At 52.6% G+C, this 17464-nt stretch overlaps 1 protein-coding gene across 9 annotated transcripts in view; it reads left to right on the top strand.

Moving 5' to 3' along the window:
- Window positions 1–17464, top strand: part of STK40 (serine/threonine kinase 40) — a 39229-nt gene that overhangs the window by 1255 nt on the left and 20510 nt on the right. For 2 of the 9 annotated variants that reach the window (XM_027620289.2, XM_027620315.2), the window contains one exon: window positions 16919–17063. The exons of 2 other annotated variants lie outside the window; for them this stretch is intronic. In XM_027620289.2, the coding sequence (XP_027476090.1) occupies window positions 17060–17063 (4 nt within the window). In that variant the 5' untranslated portion in view covers window positions 16919–17059. Of the gene's footprint in view, window positions 1–1432; window positions 1594–7205; window positions 7292–10064; window positions 10164–14898; window positions 15159–16918; window positions 17064–17464 lie in introns of those variants that run through there. 5 more of the 9 variants (XM_027620275.2, XM_027620257.2, XM_027620247.2 and 2 more) reach the window with 5 other exon arrangements.

Genomic DNA, 17464 nt, shown 5'->3' with positions numbered 1-17464 from the left:
TGGGCATCGCGGGAGGCGTTCAGGTGCGGGTCAGAGCTACCTGGCTGCCAGTGCTACGTTTGGCCGGCCTTTTCCTAGAAGATATAGCACGCCGCTGTGGTCAGTTTCACATGCTGTGCCGGGTCAGGCCCGCCCATTCCCACGCCACTCGGCCACACCTTCCGGGCAGTGGGTAAGGGCTTTGGGATTTCCGACCCTGCATTCTCTGCCAACCCCCACTCCCTAGGTTTGATGCCCGTTTGTTGGCGGAAGGAAGAGATGACAGCTGCCTTTGGTGGCAGGATAGACTTTGCTCTAAGTCACGGGAGAAACCGGTTGGCTTTGCTTGGTTTTGAGAGCGGTGGGGAGGAAGGTCGTCACCCTGGGCTGGGCACATTTCCCTCTTGGCTTAGTTTTGCATGAGATAAGGAAGAGCAGAATATGTAATTGTATGGCCTGAGAATCCTTTTTGTAAGGATTTTTGTAAACAGTGCTTGTGAGCTGCTCAGGGACTCCTTGACCGCCCTGCTATACCAGCGGTTTCGGGAGGTAGCCCTCATTTATTCATTCATTCCCCACATGACAACAACCGTATCTTTGCCTGGAGAGGCAAGAACCCTCTGGTATAGTGGTGAAGAGTGGGCTTTGGAGCCAGACTCCCCGAGTTCAAATTCTGGCTCTGCAGCTTTCTAGCTGTGTGACAAGTAGGAGAGTGGTATAACCTCTCTGTGCCTCAGTGTCCTCATCTCTAAAACAGGGGTGATAAGAGAGAGTTGTTGTGAAGATTAAAAAAGTTAACACATGTAGGAGCGCCTACTCTTTTTTTTTTTTTTAGACTTTTTTTAAAGATTGTATTTATTTGGAGGGGGGAGGGAGAGAGAGAGTGCACACAAGTGGGGAGGGAGAGGGAGAAGCAGACTCCCCACTGAGCCAAGCCTCATGCAGGAGCTTGAGCCCAGAACCCTGAGATTATGACCTGAGCCGGAGGCAGATGCTTAGTCAACTGAGCCACCCAGGTGCCCTGAGCTTGTGACTCTTGATCTCAGGGTTGTGAGTTCGAGCTCCACACTGGGTGTAGAGATCACTTAAAAATAAAATCTTAAAAAAAAAGTTAACACATGTAAAACACACAGAACCATGTCTGTCACATGATACATGTTAGCTCTTATTTCAAGAAGCTGGTGGCCTGGTTAAAGGAGAGATGACTTGTAAACAAGTTGTTGAAGTAAGGTGTAAGAAAGCTAGCAGCAGCAGGCACAGAGGGCCGTGGGAGCCCAGCCTGGGTGGGGGGCGGATCCTGGGAAGGCTTAGCAGAGGTGATGACAGTGGAGCTGTGTCTAGGATGGGAAGGCTTAGCCAGTGAGCATGAAAGGGTAAGGTGTTCTACTTAGAGATAAGTACACGCATAGTTTGTTTTTTAAATTGAAAGTTTTAATTAATTTATTCATTTAAGTAATCTCTACACCCAAAATGGGGCTGGAACTCAGGACCACAAGATCGAGAGTCGCACGCTCCATTGACTGAGCCAGCCAGGCGCCCCCGAGTACACGCATAGTTTATTCCAGAAGCCTCAGATTGTTCCATATGGTGGTGTGAAAGTCAACATGGTGCAAGGTAAGGCAGTATCAGGTGACAAGGAAATGCCACGTTAACAAGTTAGGACTTCATGCCGAGGGCAGTGAAAAGGTTTTGAAGCAGAGGAGTGACATGATTGGATCTGTGTTTTATTTTTTTTTATTTTTTTAAAAGATTTTATTTATTTATTTGAGAGAGAGAGAGAACACATGAAAGGGGGAGGGTCAGAGGGAGAAGCAGACTCCCTGCTGAGCAGGGAGCCCGATGCGGGACTCGATCCTGGAACTCCAGGATCATGACCTGAGCCGAAGGCAGTCGCTTAACCAACTGAGCCACCTAGGTGCCCCTGGATCTGTGTTTTAGAATGATCTTTGTGGAGTCAGTCCCAGCAGAGGAGGGACAAGGAGGGGAAAGCCTAAAGGACTGGATTCCTCTCAAGAGGCCACTGCAGGCCCCTGAGCAGGGGAGAGTACGTGCCAGGGTGGGGGGGTCCCTGGGTGGGGGGGTCCCTGCCGAGAAAGCACTTGTAGGCAGAGGGTGACAGGTGTCGAGCTCCCTGCCTTGCTCTGAGCTTCTCCGCCCAGCACAGGGGTGCCTGCTGCAAGTGCCCCTCTCTTCCTGGGGTCGCAGGTCACTTGAGCAGCTGGGGAGGTAAGGCTGCCCTCTCAGAAGGCCTATCATACAGGGTGCTGCCCTCGCTCCCGGGTCTTTCATTCGACCTGGGAAGGCAGCAAACTCTTCTCATTAAGAGCCTGTTTAGCTCTGCAGTAAGACAGATCTGGCTTCCAGTCCCAGCCCTGCTGGTCGCAAGCGGTAGCTTATTCTCTCCATGCCCGGCTTTGTCATCTGTAAAGTGGGGGCATCAAGGCCCCTCCCTAGGAGGGCAGTTGTGAGGATTAAGTAAGATGTTGCAAGTTGAACATTTAGCACACACTGAGTGAGAAATACTTGGTAAGTGTTATTACAGACTGTAGGAAAGAACTTCCAAGAAAGAGTTGAAGCAATTAGTCTCAACTGGAACTGTGTCCCATGAGCTGTCAGAAGTGTCCTGAGGAATCACAAGATGACAGAATTTTATTGTATTCTTTCTGAAAAGGAAATCTGTGGGGAGTTTACCCAGTCTGTATGGGAGCTATGCGGATGATTCAGCCCAGCTCTTTGAAAGAACCATTTTTTTAAGAAACAGAAGGAGTGCTGAGGGGAAAAAAAATCATATTTTAAAGTATTCAGGAGAAAAAAAGGTATGTAGAGTTTCTTCTGTGTGTCCCTCTTAGTGACCCTGGTCTGGTATCTGAATTAGTATCCTCAGGAAGCATCACACACATTGATGTGTGTCGTGGCTCAAACTCCAGAGCCCCAGTTGCACACACACAAGCCCCCATATGTAGCAGAAGGAGGATGGAGAGGCAGCCCCTGGCCTGGAGGAACCTGCGGTCCAGCAGGGGCGAGGCCGACTCCTAACCAATTAACACTTGCATAGTTTGGCAAGTCTCATAGCAGTCTGTCTAGCATGTAGTGGGAACCACCGGGGGAGGAGGAGGAGATTGGGGAGAACTTTGGAGAGCCCTTAGAGCTTAACTGGCTCCCAGAGGGCAAGGAGAGTTCTCCAAGGGCTCAGACGCACCCTGGGCAGGGGAGCAGCGTGGCGCAGGCCGGGATGCTTGCTGGTGTGGGTGCAACTTTGGAAACCAGAGAGGCTCTGGCACAGGGCGTGAGGGGACCTGGCTGTGGGATGTGTTGGAGAGGTAGGCGCCAGTCTAAGATGCTTGAACTTCTTATTCTCTTATTCTCTTGCGATGGGATGCTTTAAGTGGAGGAAGCACCGTTAGCCCTGCATCTTCCCAAGAGCCCTCCAGCTGCGGGGAAAGAGGACGGGGGAGAGAGCGAGATGGAGTGCAGAGGGAGGCTGCTGCAGCCCTCAGAGCAAGTGCTCGTGCGGGCCTGCATCAGGGCAGAGGCAGTTGGGATGGAGAGGAAGGGCGGAGATCAGAGCTGTCTGGGGAGAAATCAGTCAGACTCTGGGAATGTTTGGAAGTGATGGTTGAGGGAGGAGCAGTGGTGGCAGGTGACGAGAAGGTTCCTGGTTTGGGTGACAAGAGTGAATGATAGAGCAGAGATAGGGCGGCTTGGAAGACAATCAGTAAGACCTGAGCACATCTCACGGGAGAGGATCAGTTACAAAGTCTGTGGCACCCTGTCCAGCTTCGGGCTGGGCTTCCCTCTGGTTATGCCTGAGTCAGCACCTGGGAGAAGGGCAGCTTCCCTCTCTTCACCTTGCCTCTGCCCAGATTTGCCCAGGGAGGTGACCTTGTACAGTGTTTCAGAAACTCAACGGGCTGAGTGTGCCAAACTCCTATAATTTCTCCAGCCTTCAGTGGCCCTACAGAGCAGCTCTTCTTCACGCTGCTTCAGGTGATGGGGTCCTGGACAGCAGCGTATCCTCAGGGGAGAGACGGCTTTCCCAGTACTCCCTGGAGACCTTATCTGGAACGAGAACTTGAGATTGAATTGACTCCCTAGGCTGGGTTAGCAGCCTCGTCTCAAGAGGAAGTGTCTGCCAGAGGCCACTGGGACTCAGAGCCACCAGAGAGATGAGAAGGAGCTGCCCCTATGCCCTTGTCCCCCTGAGCTCTACAGGAGTGCAGAGCTAGACCAGAATCTGACTGTGCTATGGAGAGGGTGTGCTGGGGGACAGGGTTTCAAACAAGCCCTTTGGAACTGGGGAGATTTTCACAGACTTTGTCCTTGGGTTGTGGGGTCAAGAAGGTAGAAGAGAACGTGGCCTGAAACAGGAGCATTTCTTCCAGATGAGACTGTGGGCCCAGGGCCCACAGCAGCGGCTCTGTAATCAACATCTGGGAGGGGAAGGGATGGTAGCGCTTGCTTTGATTTACTTCCTGCCTTAGCGATGGTTCCATTCTGGCACGTGGATGTTTGGGTCATTTTTCATTATGAGTGTATATAATTTGTTCAGCAAGCTCTGTGCTGATGAACTTAGGTGATTCTCTGTCTTTAGTTCTCCAAACAGAGCTGTAGTGACCGTCTGCATGCATATGATTTTGCCCACCTTAGGAATCTGCAGGAATCTGCAGGATTCTAGAAGAGTGGTTGCTGCTTCAAAGAGTACCTTTTATTGTTATTATTTTTTTTAAAGAATTTCTAAGCTCCCTTTTAATAAACTGGAGCAGCCTGATTTTGCTCCAGCAAGCAAAGGTATTCTTTTGGGTTGAGGTGCCCCTTCCTGAGCGGGGCACTGAGGACTCCTCCCCCAGAAGAGGCTACCGCCCCATGGTGGTCATCCTCTTCTGATTAATGGTGGTCTAGCTGGGGAGTGAGTTCAGGCTCCCCAGAGCTTACAAGTACAGTAATATACAGGCCTGACGATTTCAAAGAAACTCTAGTTGTTGGAAAGCCCCAGAGAAAACTGAGAAGGGCTCTTGTTATTCAGAACGAAGCTGTCCGCTCTAAATACGTTTTTTACAGACCGCCACCTACTTGGCAAAAGAGACAGAAGATGTTTAGCTTTTAAAGAGTCTGTGACCCAAGCATCCAGCAGGAAGAAGAAAGGGGCCTGGACATTGTAGCAGGAATTGGCAAGAGCAGGACTGATGTGCCTGTCATTTGTCTTTAGGTTTGGGGCAGAGCTCGTTTGAGGTTTGATAGGGGGACAGCAGGTACTTCTAGAGAGAAGCTCCGTTCCTTGGGAGACCTTAGGACTGGCTGGCCCCAAATTCTGTGGAGCTCTTGGAACCCCATTTCTGGCCTCTAGAGAGTAAGAGTCCTCCTTTTTGCAGTCGACGTGGAGCTCCTGGAGGTACTGCATTTGGCGGGAGTTCCCCAGAGTGCATGCTCTTCTGACTGCTCTCCCAATGTGGTCCCTGCTGAAGGAACAGGAAGGAAAGCAGCCAGAAAAGGCAGATTACCACCACCCTCCAGGTTCTTTGCTAAGTACTCTGCAGTACCTATTGAAAAATTCTCAGAATCTAAGGAAGGAGGGGCTGTCTGTTTTATAGAAGAGAACCCCCAGGTCCAGAGGGGCTAAGTAACCCGTCCACTGTGTCACAGCCGGTAGGAGCAGAGCCAGACTTCGGCCTACACTGTGTGACTCTAGAGCCCATGCCATGCTGTTCATCCTGGGCAGGCTCTGGCCCCACGGAGTCCAACCCACACGGAATCTTAGACTCATGGAGTTGTAGAGCTGGAAGGGTCTTTGGCAAAGCTGAAGCAGTCCCTTCTTTGCCTGAAGAACGGAACTGCCCCTTCCTAGAAGCAGGTCCCTCCCCATCCTGGCCTGTGGGTAGGGAGACTTTCAGCCATATCACCTAGAAGTTAAGCGCCTAGGCTCAGATCAGACCTGGCTTCAAAACCCAGTTCTGCCGCTCGCTAGCTGAGTGACCTTGAACAAGTCATTGCCTATTTTCAGCCTCATCTTCTCCTCTGTAAAATGGACACAATTCTCCTTGCTCCTAAGGCAGTAATGGGGCTTGCACACGAGGTGCTACTGTAGCAGGTTCAGCCTCGTGCCTGGCCTGCAGTCAGGACCCAGGAGCTGGCTCTGGTGAGGTCCAGGTAAGCTCTTTGCTAGCAGGTCTGGGAGTGTTCCTGGAAGAGGCGTCCTGAGCCAGCCCCCAGGTCTCCAGTTTGAACGTTTCGGTGGTCCTCCCAGCCTGTATGGACGCCAGCAGGCAAGCAGGAGGTTCCTTATGAGCATGTGTGCGGCTCCTGAGAGAGCTTAGGTGTACCAGGAGTCGTGCTTTTGTCCCTTCTGGCCGACCCTCCTGATGCAGCCTCGCAGCGGCCCACAGGCTGGTGCATTCAGGACACTTAGACTTCCACACGCGTCCCATGCCATGCTCCCTCAGGTGTGCCTTCTCTGAGGCCCGGCCGCCCTTGAGCCTGTTATTCCTCTTAACAGTTCTAATGGGTTAAAAATTTAGATTTAAAAAGAATTATTATTATAGTAGTGTATGGTAAAATAGTTAAGCACATGGAAAAATATAAAATAAAACTCTCTCTCCCCTCCTTGGGCCCCTCATCCTGCCTGGAGGTATCCACTGTTGAGTTTCTTCTAGAAATTTCCTGTGCATATTCAAGGGTATGTATAATCTTTTTTTCTTTACCCAAATGGGATCGTATTATACAAATAGTACTGGTTTGTTTGTTTGTTTGTTTGTTTTTAACGTAATATACCATAGGCATCTTTATCAGCAGGTGTGGACCTAGTCTTATAGGCTGCACAGTATTCCATAAAATGGAACGTGATGCGTGAACCAGTCCTTTCTTGGTGGACATGTAGAGTGTTTCCTGTCTGGATGCATGTTTTGATTTTTGTGGTTTTATCTTTTGTGGTTTTTTGTGGCTCTACGTGGTTCTATAGGGACCCTCGTTGAGCACATTTATCTTTGTGAACTTGTGTGCATATATGTATAGGATAAATCCCTAGAACTGAAGGGCTGGGCCCGACGTGTGCGGTTTTTTTTTTGTTTGTTTGTTTGTTTGTTTTTACTTTGTTGGCTGTGGTTTCAACACGTACTTTCTGCGCACCTGCTGAGCCCGGGCAGGGGATTCTGAAGTGGCCAAGGCCCAGGCCTCGCTCCTAGGAGCTCACCCTCTCAGGAGACAAGCAGGCAAGCAGACGTGATGAGCATGCTCTCAGCAGTGCATGCACGGAGTGTCTGTCGGTGGTGGCTCACGGACCTCAGCACTAGCCCTGTGGCCTCTCGATGGCTCAGAACAGGTGAGATACGCGTGTGGGCCTAACCTCTGAACGGCTCTGAGGGGCACCCTGACGGCCCAGCCCGCCGTCAGCCTCTGCAGTCCTGCCCCTCCGAGCAGCTGCATCCAGCAGCTTCTGGGAACTGTGCTGTTCGTTGTGGAAGTTGTGAAATTTAATTGATTTCATTTTTGATAGAAGCCATTGAGGCAAGGCAATTTGCTGACCCCAGTCCCAGTTGCCTTTCTTACATGAGCATCCAACTCTTGATTTCGGCTCAGGGCGTGATCTCAGGGTCGTGAGATTGGGCCCCGAGTCAGGCTCTGTGCTGGGCCTGGAGCCTGCTTAAGATTCTCTCTCTCCCTCTGCCCCCTCCCCCCCCCCCAAAAGCAACAACAACAACAGTATAAAGAGAGAGAGTCACATGTACCTGGGCCTGGCCCAGGCTTTGCCGTCTGTCGCTCTGGAAATCTGGGGTGGAAGGAAGGAAACTTAACATTCGTCTGGCGCCTCCCCCACGCCGGCTCCGGCGGTCCTCAGGGAACCCTGTGCAGGGCGGCGCCGTCCCTCTCTGGGTGAGCCGAGGGCCGGCCAAGAAGCATATTCAGGTTGCACCGTAGACCCGAAGGTGGCTCTCAGACTCAGCCAGCCTTTCTTCAGTCCCTTGCTCTTTTCTCCTTGCGTGATTTGGGCCATTGTGGGCGGCAAGAACCCGAACTCCACGTGGGACTCCGTGGCAAGCCTGGTTCCCTGGCTGAGTCACCACACAAGGCAATCACTGATGGTTTGAGCTGAAGATGGGTCCCCTTAGTAGCAGGGCAGGCAGGCATGAAAGGGGAGGGCTGTCAGTGACCTGGTCTGGCCTCACTGCACAAGGCAGAAGCTGCCCTCTGCCCCGCCCCCCCCCCCGAGCCAGGGGGCCACCAGGAATGTCTCCCAAGCCAGGGTGCTTGGCTACTTCCCCAGGTTCCTTCTCTGGATGGGAGATACCAGAGCAGCACGGCCCCAGAAAGAGCTATTAAGTGTGTCCCTTCCTCCTCTGACACCCACACACAGTGACGGATTATTTGTTGTCACATCAGCTGCTTCCGGAGGCCCTTGGGAGGGGCAGGCTAGTGGCAGGGCTGGTGTTGCTGCCCTCGATTCTGCTCTGGGAGCTATCAGAGTGGCTGCCGGTGAAGCCCTCTGCCCCATCTGCAGGGACTGGTCTCTCTTCCGTTTGTCTTTTCCCCAGAGGGGCCCATGGGTCCCCCTCCGTGTGCACAGCCCTGGAGCTCTTTTTCCCAGAGTCACTCGGGAACACATCCTTCTGGCCAGGGGCCTTTCGGCCTCCAGTCTGTCCGCCCCCAGCCCTCATGGAGGCCACAGAGGAGCCCAGTGGGGCAGCGGGGTGAAGAGGGACATCACTGATTATGTAATCTCCTTGTATGTGACTCTTGCCTTCTAAAGGAGCCCGGAGCTGGACCTCTGAACTGCAGCCTCTGGGCTTCCTGCGAGCAGTGGGGTCTTCAGGCCCCTGCCGGCCCCAGGACTGCTGCGCTGGCCACACTGTAGCCCTGCCGGGAGAGGCGGTGACAGAGGCTGGGTCTGGTGCGGATGTGTGGAGGGGGAGAAGGTTGGGCACAGGGCCCTCTCTCTGGCCGCCCCTCCCACTTGCCACCGGGCTGAGTCACTTCCTCTCTGGCTGCTGCAGGTACTCCCCCACATGCCCCAGAGCAGAGTGGCTTCAGGGCGTGGGGTTCACCCTGGGCCACGAGAGGGAGCAGACGCTTGTGGTAGAAGCAGCCAGTTCACTCGGTACCCCCGAGGCAGTAAAGCACGACGTTTAGGGAATGATGTGATGTTATGGATTCTTGACAAATTGGAGCTATACATATCCTGCATTTTAAAAATGAGCAAAATCATCACACTGTTTTGGAACAGTGAAGATGACAGCGCATGCATGAATCTTTGTCATCAGGGAGTCCTGGCTGAAGCCAAGGGATTACTAATCTGCCTCCCCATCCCCCAGCTCCATCCTGAGCTCAGAAGCAAATGGCTTCCAGTGGGTTCCTGGAGAGGTTCCTCATAGCCTTCAGGCTCCCAGGGAGAGGGTTCATGCCTACTTCGGGGGTGGCTGTCATTAAAACTCAAAGGAGAAGCTGACAAACAGAGCCCCCTTCCCTCCAGCTAGCAGGAGGCAAAGAGAATAGGCCTCAGGCAGCCTCCTGTGGGCCTGGTAAGCTGGCCCAGGTCTCTAGGCTTCGCTCTCACAGAGGGTAGGTGACTGGTTCAGGGAAACAAAGCAAGTGAGTGACAGGAGTCTGAATTTGAACCCGGACTTACCTGACCTCAAAATCCATCTTGCTCTCCCAACTGGCATTTGGGTCACTGGTCTATGGTTTGAAACACTTGATTGCATGGGCTGCAAATTCCTCTTGGTTCCCTGAGTTGACTTTGTGGTTGGAGAGCAGGTCTGTAGGGAAGTTGGGAGCACTGGTAGAAACACCTGTGTGTGAGTATTGGGGTGCAGCGGGGGTGGCTCCCAGAGGGCTTGTGTCACGGAGGGGTGGGGGACACTAACTTGTTGGCTGGTAGGAGGATATCTCAGTAACCCCCCCTCAGTTCAGCCCCTCTCTCCAGAGAGACCTGCTTGGGGGCTGGAAACACCTCCTTCTCCAGGGACAAGCACGACCCCTCTCTCCCTGCTTGCCTGCAGCTTTCTGGCTGCAGCTCCCTGATTCCAGGAGAATGATTGCTTATAAGGAAACCCAGAGGGCATTGTCCTCTCTGTGGCTGGCATTCCTACGCCGGCAGCCGTCTTCGGGCGGGGAAGGAGCAGTGGAGGAAGAAAGAGCATGGGATTCAGAGCTGGAGAACCTGGGCCCGCGTCCCCTCTCTTTGAGCAACCAGTCAGGTAACTTTAGGCAGGGCTCAGTATCTCTGAGTCTTGATTTCTTTTTCTAGAAAGTGCTGTGTTTGCTGGTAGTGGTGGTGGGGGGATCAGTTACAATCATGTATTGGAAAGTGCCTTGTAAGCTACAGAACTGTGTGCAAAAGTTAGTTGTTGTGAGAGGTCATTGAGGGTGTGGGCCTCCCATGTGGGCTCTGAGTCCAAAATTCACCATCCAGGAATGAGCCTGGGGAATTTTCGAGGGAATTGGCAGACCTCGAGCATGGAGGGGCCTGGTCTACAAAGCAGAGCCACAGATCTTAGTTGGGTCATGCGTTCAGATTTCACACTGCTCACCTCAAGCCTTGGTAGTTCCTTCCAGGTGTAGTCAGATAAAATGCAGAGTTGAGCCCGAGGTTCTCTTCTCTGGGAGTAGCAAGAGTGCTAGGAATTTTTCTGACCAGTAGAAGGACCTTCACACTACGAGCCTAGAGGGACCCGGAGGACCGATCACTGGTGTGAGGGGGCAGGCAACGCCATCATTCACATGCGCCCACATCTTGCTGCCGGAAAGCAGATCTTTTTTGCTGGATTCAGCCAGAAGGGGGCTAATCTGTCCCTTTGCCAATGAGAGGTTGGGCCCAAGCCTCAGGCACACCATGAATGAATTCACTCCTCGGTGGGGGCTGCTCTCTGGCACCAAACACTGTCTAAGCGCAATGCCTGGCGATCAGCCAGCCTGGCACCCTCCCTGCCCCAGGCATCCAGGCATTTCTGACATGGGACTTTGCCTGGACAAATGGTTCCCAGCACCCTTGCAGCCCAGTACCTATAGCTGTGATCCCCTGTCTCTCTGATCCTGGATTCTGTCTCCTGCCATGAGCCGATGGACCATCCGTCTGTACTTCTGGGCCCCACTCCAGCCCTGGCCTCCAGTTGGGTCATCTCTGTCCCCTGCCCCAGTATGGCATTTTATGCATTCTGGGTGCATAACAAACAGTTCTACACTCCCTTTTCTCATTCAGCAGTGCGCCAGGCCCTGGGCAGGGTGCAGGGAAGCGACAGTGAATGGGAGTTGCTCCCTCAGCGGTGGGGGGACTCAGAGAAACCAACGGTTCCAGGACGGTGGGAGGGAATGGAGGTATGCTCAGGTGCTCTGGCAGCTGGAGGAAAGGACTTGCTGCAGTGAAGACCGAGGGAGAAGGACGGGCCAACCAGGATGAGGAGGGCAGGGCAAGGGTGTTCACGGCACACTCACAGAATTGTGAGTCATTTGGTGTGGCTGGATTTAGGGAGCCTACCAAGGCAGTGAGTCTGGACAGGTAGCCTGGGTCTGGCCGGGCTCACTGAGGAGTTAGGGTTTCTTCCTGAAGACCAGAAGGGCATCGGAGGACTCCACAGCGGAGAGAGACAGAAACACTGCAGGCCCAGGTCCCGGAGCAGAGGGGAAAGTGCAAGGTGCTAGAATCTGTTACTCAGGTAGCTGAGGTGGGGTCTTCTGTGGAGTCGTTCCTGCATCCTTCCTGATCAGCCACGGGGGGCAGTGTCCCACCGTCTTGCACCTGGGCGGGGAGAAACCCTTTGAAGATGTGCTGCAGAAAGACGCCACCAGGTGGCAGACCTGGAGATGGCACAAAGACCTCTTTTTTTCCCCGTTAGCACAATGTTTGCAGGGGCGGAAGGGGGGCATTCTAGACACAACTACTGTTCCTGCCAGCCTGCCTCTGCCCCACAAGGATGAGATCCCCCCGGCCTGCCACTGGGGACTCTGTCCCCACAAGGAGTCCCTTTGACTCTGTGAATCTGGACAACAGATTCCTCGAGGACCTTGGGAGCTCTTCCATCCAGCAGCTCGCACTTTCTCCTGTCTCTGACGCCAGAGTAAATTGCAGGCATCGTGACCCCTCACCCCCAAACTCTTCAGCATCTCTCACCTAAGAGCAAGGAGTTCTCCCACGTAACCATAGTGCAGTTTTCAAATTCAGGAAATTTAACATCCATACAGTCCGTATTTGGATTTTGTCAGTTGCCCAGTCATAACTCCCAGGATCTCACACTGCATTTACTTGTCTTATGTCTTTAGTCTCCACTAATCTAGACTGGTTCCTCAGTCTTCCTTTATCCATCACTGTTTTGTTCTGTCTTAATGTGTTTTTTTTAAGATTTTATTTATTTGAGGGCAACCCCCTCGGGTCCCCTCCTTCCTTGAGAGCTTTGTATTATCACTTTGCTTTAGCTCAATAAACCTTGCTTTACTACCCACCAAAAAAAAAAAAGAAGAAGAAGAAGATTTTATTTATTAGAGGGCACAAGCGCGGGAGGGGCAGAGGGAGAGGGAGAAGCAGACTCCCCGCTGAGCAGGGAGCCCGACTCAGGGCCCAATCCCAGGACCCCGGGATCATGACCTGAGCCAAAGGCAGTCGCTTAACTGACTGAGCCACCCAGGCGTCCCCATCACTGTGTATTTGAAGCATACAGGCCTGTTTTTGTTGAATGTCCCTCAATTAGGTTCATCTCATGATCACATTCAGGCTATACATTGGGGGCAAAATAATAACCATAAATTGATGTTGCCTCAGGAGTAATATGATATCAGTTCTGTTATTGGTGATATTAACTTTGACCGGTTATGGTCGAAGCTAGCTTTTTTTTTAAAAATTGAGGCACATATATACACACGGTGAGTTTCACAGACCCTTTCATTATACAGTTCAGTCGTTTTGACAAATGCACATCCCAGACTAGAGGCACTAGGTCTTAAATCCAGACTCTGGACAGTCCCTTACTGTGCCCCGGTTGGTGCCTGCCTGCTGGTGCTCCAGCCCCTGCTTCCCCCTAGACCCATGAACCGAGTGAGAGCCCCAGATGCTGTGTGCCTCTGCTCTCCCCTGCTGCCCGGCACCCCTCCCCTCTTCAACAGCTCCGTTATCCCCGAGGGCCGCCTCCCCAGGGCCAACAGCGGCCGGCCTGCAGGTTCAAGGTCTCTTAAGCCTTCCCTCTGGGTACCCTCTTTCTTCTGCCTCTACCCATCCCCTCCCCCCATTCCATGCCTATTAAGTAACAATCCCTTTCTCTTTGGGTAGGAGAAATACAAAGCTACTGTGTTTAAGCTAAGAATAGCACAAGCTACCAAATGCTTACAATATGCTGGTAGGTGCTCTGCTAAACCTTTTGCCTGGGTTATTTTACTTAATCCTGAGCCCAGCCTCGAGGTAGGTGGTGTGCTCTGTATTGTGTAGATGCTGAGTAAGTAACTTGTCCAAGATCTTACCGCCACTAAGTGATGGTGCTGGGCTTTGAACCAGGATTGACTTGCTCTGACTCAGAGGTTCCCAGCCAGTGTGGGTTATGTGAATCAAGATGGTGATCCCTTCAGCCTGCGGGTGCCTGGGTCAGGCACAGGACGACTGGGATCCCGTGTTCTTTTACCCCCGAGTGTCATACAAGTGGTTCTGTCTGTGTTGTGCTGTGAAAAAGCCTGAGATGCGTTGCTCTAACCATATTAATTGTGCCCCCTTACTGTCCTCTCAGCCAAGACTCTTTGCTCCCTCCCTCCTGGCGTCCAGTGTGGGTCTAGACACCCAGACCCTTAACACATGTGTGGCCAATAGGATTGAGACCAGAGATGGGTGGGAGGTCTGTGCTCACTTCTAGGTGCCATGTGAGGGTGCCATGTGAGCTGAACAGAGATGCAGGGTCCCTGCCTTCAGTAGACACTGCCAGAGGTCAAGTCCAGAAGACAGAAGTCTGCACAACTCAGGGACTTTTTTTTTTTTTAAGATTTTATTTATTTATTTGAGAGAGAGAATGAGAGAGAGAGAGAGCGCATGAGAGGGGGGAGGGTCAGAGGGAGAAGCAGACTCCCCGCCGAGCAGGGAGCCCGATGTGGGACTCGATCCTGGGACTCCAGGATCATGACCTGAACCGAAGGCAGTCGCTTAACTGACTGAGCCACCCAGGCGCCCAACTCAGGGACTTTTTATTTGTTTGTTTGGTTTGGTTTGTTTGGACAGAGCCAGAAAACGTGGGGGTGGGTGGAGGGGCTGCTGACAGGGACGGCTTGAATCTTGACACCATCGGCTCAGCCTGACCCTGCAGTGTAGACACAGTCCTTTGGCTCCTTGCAGGCACGGGAAGCTGCTGACACGTTGCGGCCACCAGCTGCCGTTGTCATCATACACAGACGCAGGGCAAGCCAGGCACCGGGCCAGGGTGTGCTGCCGGCTGCTTGCAGAGACTGACCTTGCCCTCTGCCTTCACTGGGCTGGTGTGCAGGGTCACCCAACTCTCCAGGAACCCAGAGGTTGCAGCAAGAAGCCCAGATGAGGTTGCAGGCACAGTGGGCGGGCTCCATTGCTGCCCCTCATGCCTGTGGGGGATGGGAGGCTCGCTCTGGTTCTGTGCGTGTGTGGGTGTCCGCTGCCTGGGGCGCCTGTGAACCTTCTTGCAGGGGATACTTCTGGGTGTGAGTGATGGACCCCTCCTTGGTCTGGCCAGGCTTCAGCTCCTTTGTAGTGGGTGGAACTGAGGGAAGGCTGAGCTGGGGGGGAGCCTCAGCACCATCTCTTTGTGACCCACCTCCTTTTGTGGTTGATGGTATGTCCACCATGTTGAACCATGTCCTGCCATAGAGTGCCCTGCCTTCTCCCTTCAGCCCCATTGTTGCCTCACTGAGCTTCCCGGTGAGGGCAGGTTCTAAGGGAACTGGTGCTAACTTAGGAGGGTAGCACACGGAATAGTTGACAGATTTAAAGCTCCAGAGACTTCTAAGGCAGGACAGCTGAGTTCCTGGAGAGCTGAGCAGTAGGCCCAGGAAACACCCAGGTAAATGGCTGCCCCTTAGCCAGACTGGGCCCAGGCCCTTCACCCCACAGCCTGAGGAGCAGTGTCTCTTGAGGGGCCTGGCCCCGGGTCCTTCTAGACCAGTGTAGCCAGAACTTCCACTTCATGGATCTCACCACGAAGCCGGGATCCCTCAAAGCAGCAGCCCCCACAGGAGCATTGGTGGGCCATTTGCAGGTGTGTCTCTGGAAGGGGACCCATGAGGATGATGTGAGGGTGGGGCACATCCTCCCTGTGCCTCAGCGGGGGTGGGGGGTGGGGGGGTAGGGGGGTGGAGGACGGGAGGGTCTCCTAGGAGGTTTGTCTTTGCTCACCCCTCTAGCGACCCTGAGGCAGCTTCCACATTTTCCAGGTCTGCCTGTCACACTGCTTCCTTTGCTCCCCCAGCCCTGGGTGGCAGCAATGGATGTTCAGGAAGGGAAACAGCCTTGCTACCACTTCCCCTGCCAGCATCTTTTCCCTCTCCCTGCCCGTCTGCTCCCATCCTTCTGTCAGCCTACATTTTGGAGCAGTTCCCAAGCCATTCGCTTGTGCTGAATCCCGAGTGGGGCGGGTGGGGTCAGGCTGAGCCCACTCATTGTCTGTGCCGCAGCTGCTCCCCACAAACTGTCGTCTAGACCATGCCTGTGCGGAGGCGTCTGGGCGGCGTCTACACAGATATGATGGAGCTTCCGTGGTGCTTTCCAGGGAACCAGCAAGACAGGGGGGCTTAGTGCTGCAGGGAGGACAGCAAAGAGGCCAGAAGAGACGTGAAACCAGCTTAGCTCCCAGGGCAGGGGCAGCTCCCACACAGAGCTGCTGACCCAGGGAGAGCCATCTCCTGCTGGAGGGAAGGCGTGGGCCAGGAGCTGGGGGTGCAGTGGTTTCATACACACACACACACACACACACACACACACACATATTTTTTTTTTCCTTGTGGAATTTTTAGTGGTGGGGAAAGACATTAAGCATACAAACACAAATACATAATCACGAAATATGGAAAGTGCTGTGAATAGAAATTCCGCGATAGAGTAACTGGGACCCAGTGGTGGGGGAGATAGCAGGGAAGGCTTCTCTGAGGAGGTGATGTTTAAATTGAGAGGGATGCATAGAAGTTAGCCCGGCAAAGAGCAAGAACACTGTTGCAGACACATTACTGCCCAGCTTTTTAAGATTTTTCTAGAAGCAGTTTCATTCTTCCTTGCTTTTGTATAAATGACTTAGAATCTGTTTCTACCATAAGCCTCTTTGGCAGAAGTCATGGCCGAGCCTGACTGTAGCTTCTGCTCCATCTGGGGACTCACGGCCTACTGAGTTACGTGGTCCTAGTTACTCTCAGAATGAAATCATGGGTCTGCTCCTCAGTGGCACAGCTCTGAAAACAAATTGGGGCTTGATGGGAGGCAAGCCTGGTAGATTGGACTAGAGGTGTGGCCAGGCTGTCTCTCCTGCTTTCCATTTCACTGCTGGAGTCAGTCTCCTGGGGTCTGAAATAAGGGCTAGAAAGGCAGCATATGAAGACTTAAGCTAACTAGTGAATATGCACCTGTCTCAGAGTAGAAAGGGGCGGCCTTCCGGGAATAACAGCAAAACAAACTAAAGGAAAAGAGAACTATTTAACTACATAAACATTTAAACTTTTTTTTTTTAAGATTTTATTTATTTGTCAGAGAGAGAGAGAGTGTGTGAGCGCTCAAGCACAAGCAGGGGAAGGGGCAAGCAGGGAGAAGCAGGCTCCCAGGACCCTGGGATCATGACCTGAGCCGAAGGCAGACACTTAACCAACTGAGCCACCCAGGCGCCCCTATTCTTACCAGGGAGACTGTATAGATATTTCAAGTGATGCTACAGGATACTGTCAGGTAGGGATGTTAATGATTTTTTTTTTACAACTTTCCTGAGATATGTTTCATTTCACCTACCATAAAATTTACCCTCATCATGTATTTTAGGTGGGAGAAAAGGAAGCTTACAAAATGGTACCACAGTGTGGTCCAAATGTTGGTAATAATGAAAACTAGAAGCGTGCTCACGTGAGCATACAGGAAAGTCCGCTCGAATGTTAACAGTGACTCCATCTGGATGCTGAGATTATGGGTACCTTGTGTTCTTATTTTTGCATATCTGTATTTTCTAATGTTTCTGCAGGGAATGCTAATTACTTCTGTATGAAGAAAAAAATTACAGAAGTTTAGGGTCCAGTGTCCCCAAGCCTTTCATGGAAGGATAAAGCCTGCACTACTAACTTGGCCATCAGGTCCCCCAGATCTGGCCCTTGTCCCTCCCTCTGAGTCACCTCTCGCCACCCATTGCTTCATGCTGTACACTCCGGCAACGCAAACTCCTTGGAGCTTGTTGCTTCTGTGCCATTTCTTACCTGTGTGGGTTTGCTCACTCGGGTCCCTCTGCCTGTCATGACCTTGCCCCTTGCCCGACCCACTCCAGTATCACCTCCACAGGGAAGTTTTCCCTGAGCTGCCTGAGGGCCAAGGGCCCCT

The sequence above is a fragment of the Zalophus californianus genome, chromosome 4 (assembly GCF_009762305.2).
Source record: "Zalophus californianus isolate mZalCal1 chromosome 4, mZalCal1.pri.v2, whole genome shotgun sequence".
Classification (NCBI taxonomy): Eukaryota; Metazoa; Chordata; class Mammalia; order Carnivora; family Otariidae; genus Zalophus; species Zalophus californianus.
The sequence above is the reverse complement of the archived record's forward strand: the minus strand, read 5'-3'. Positions and strand labels throughout refer to the sequence as shown.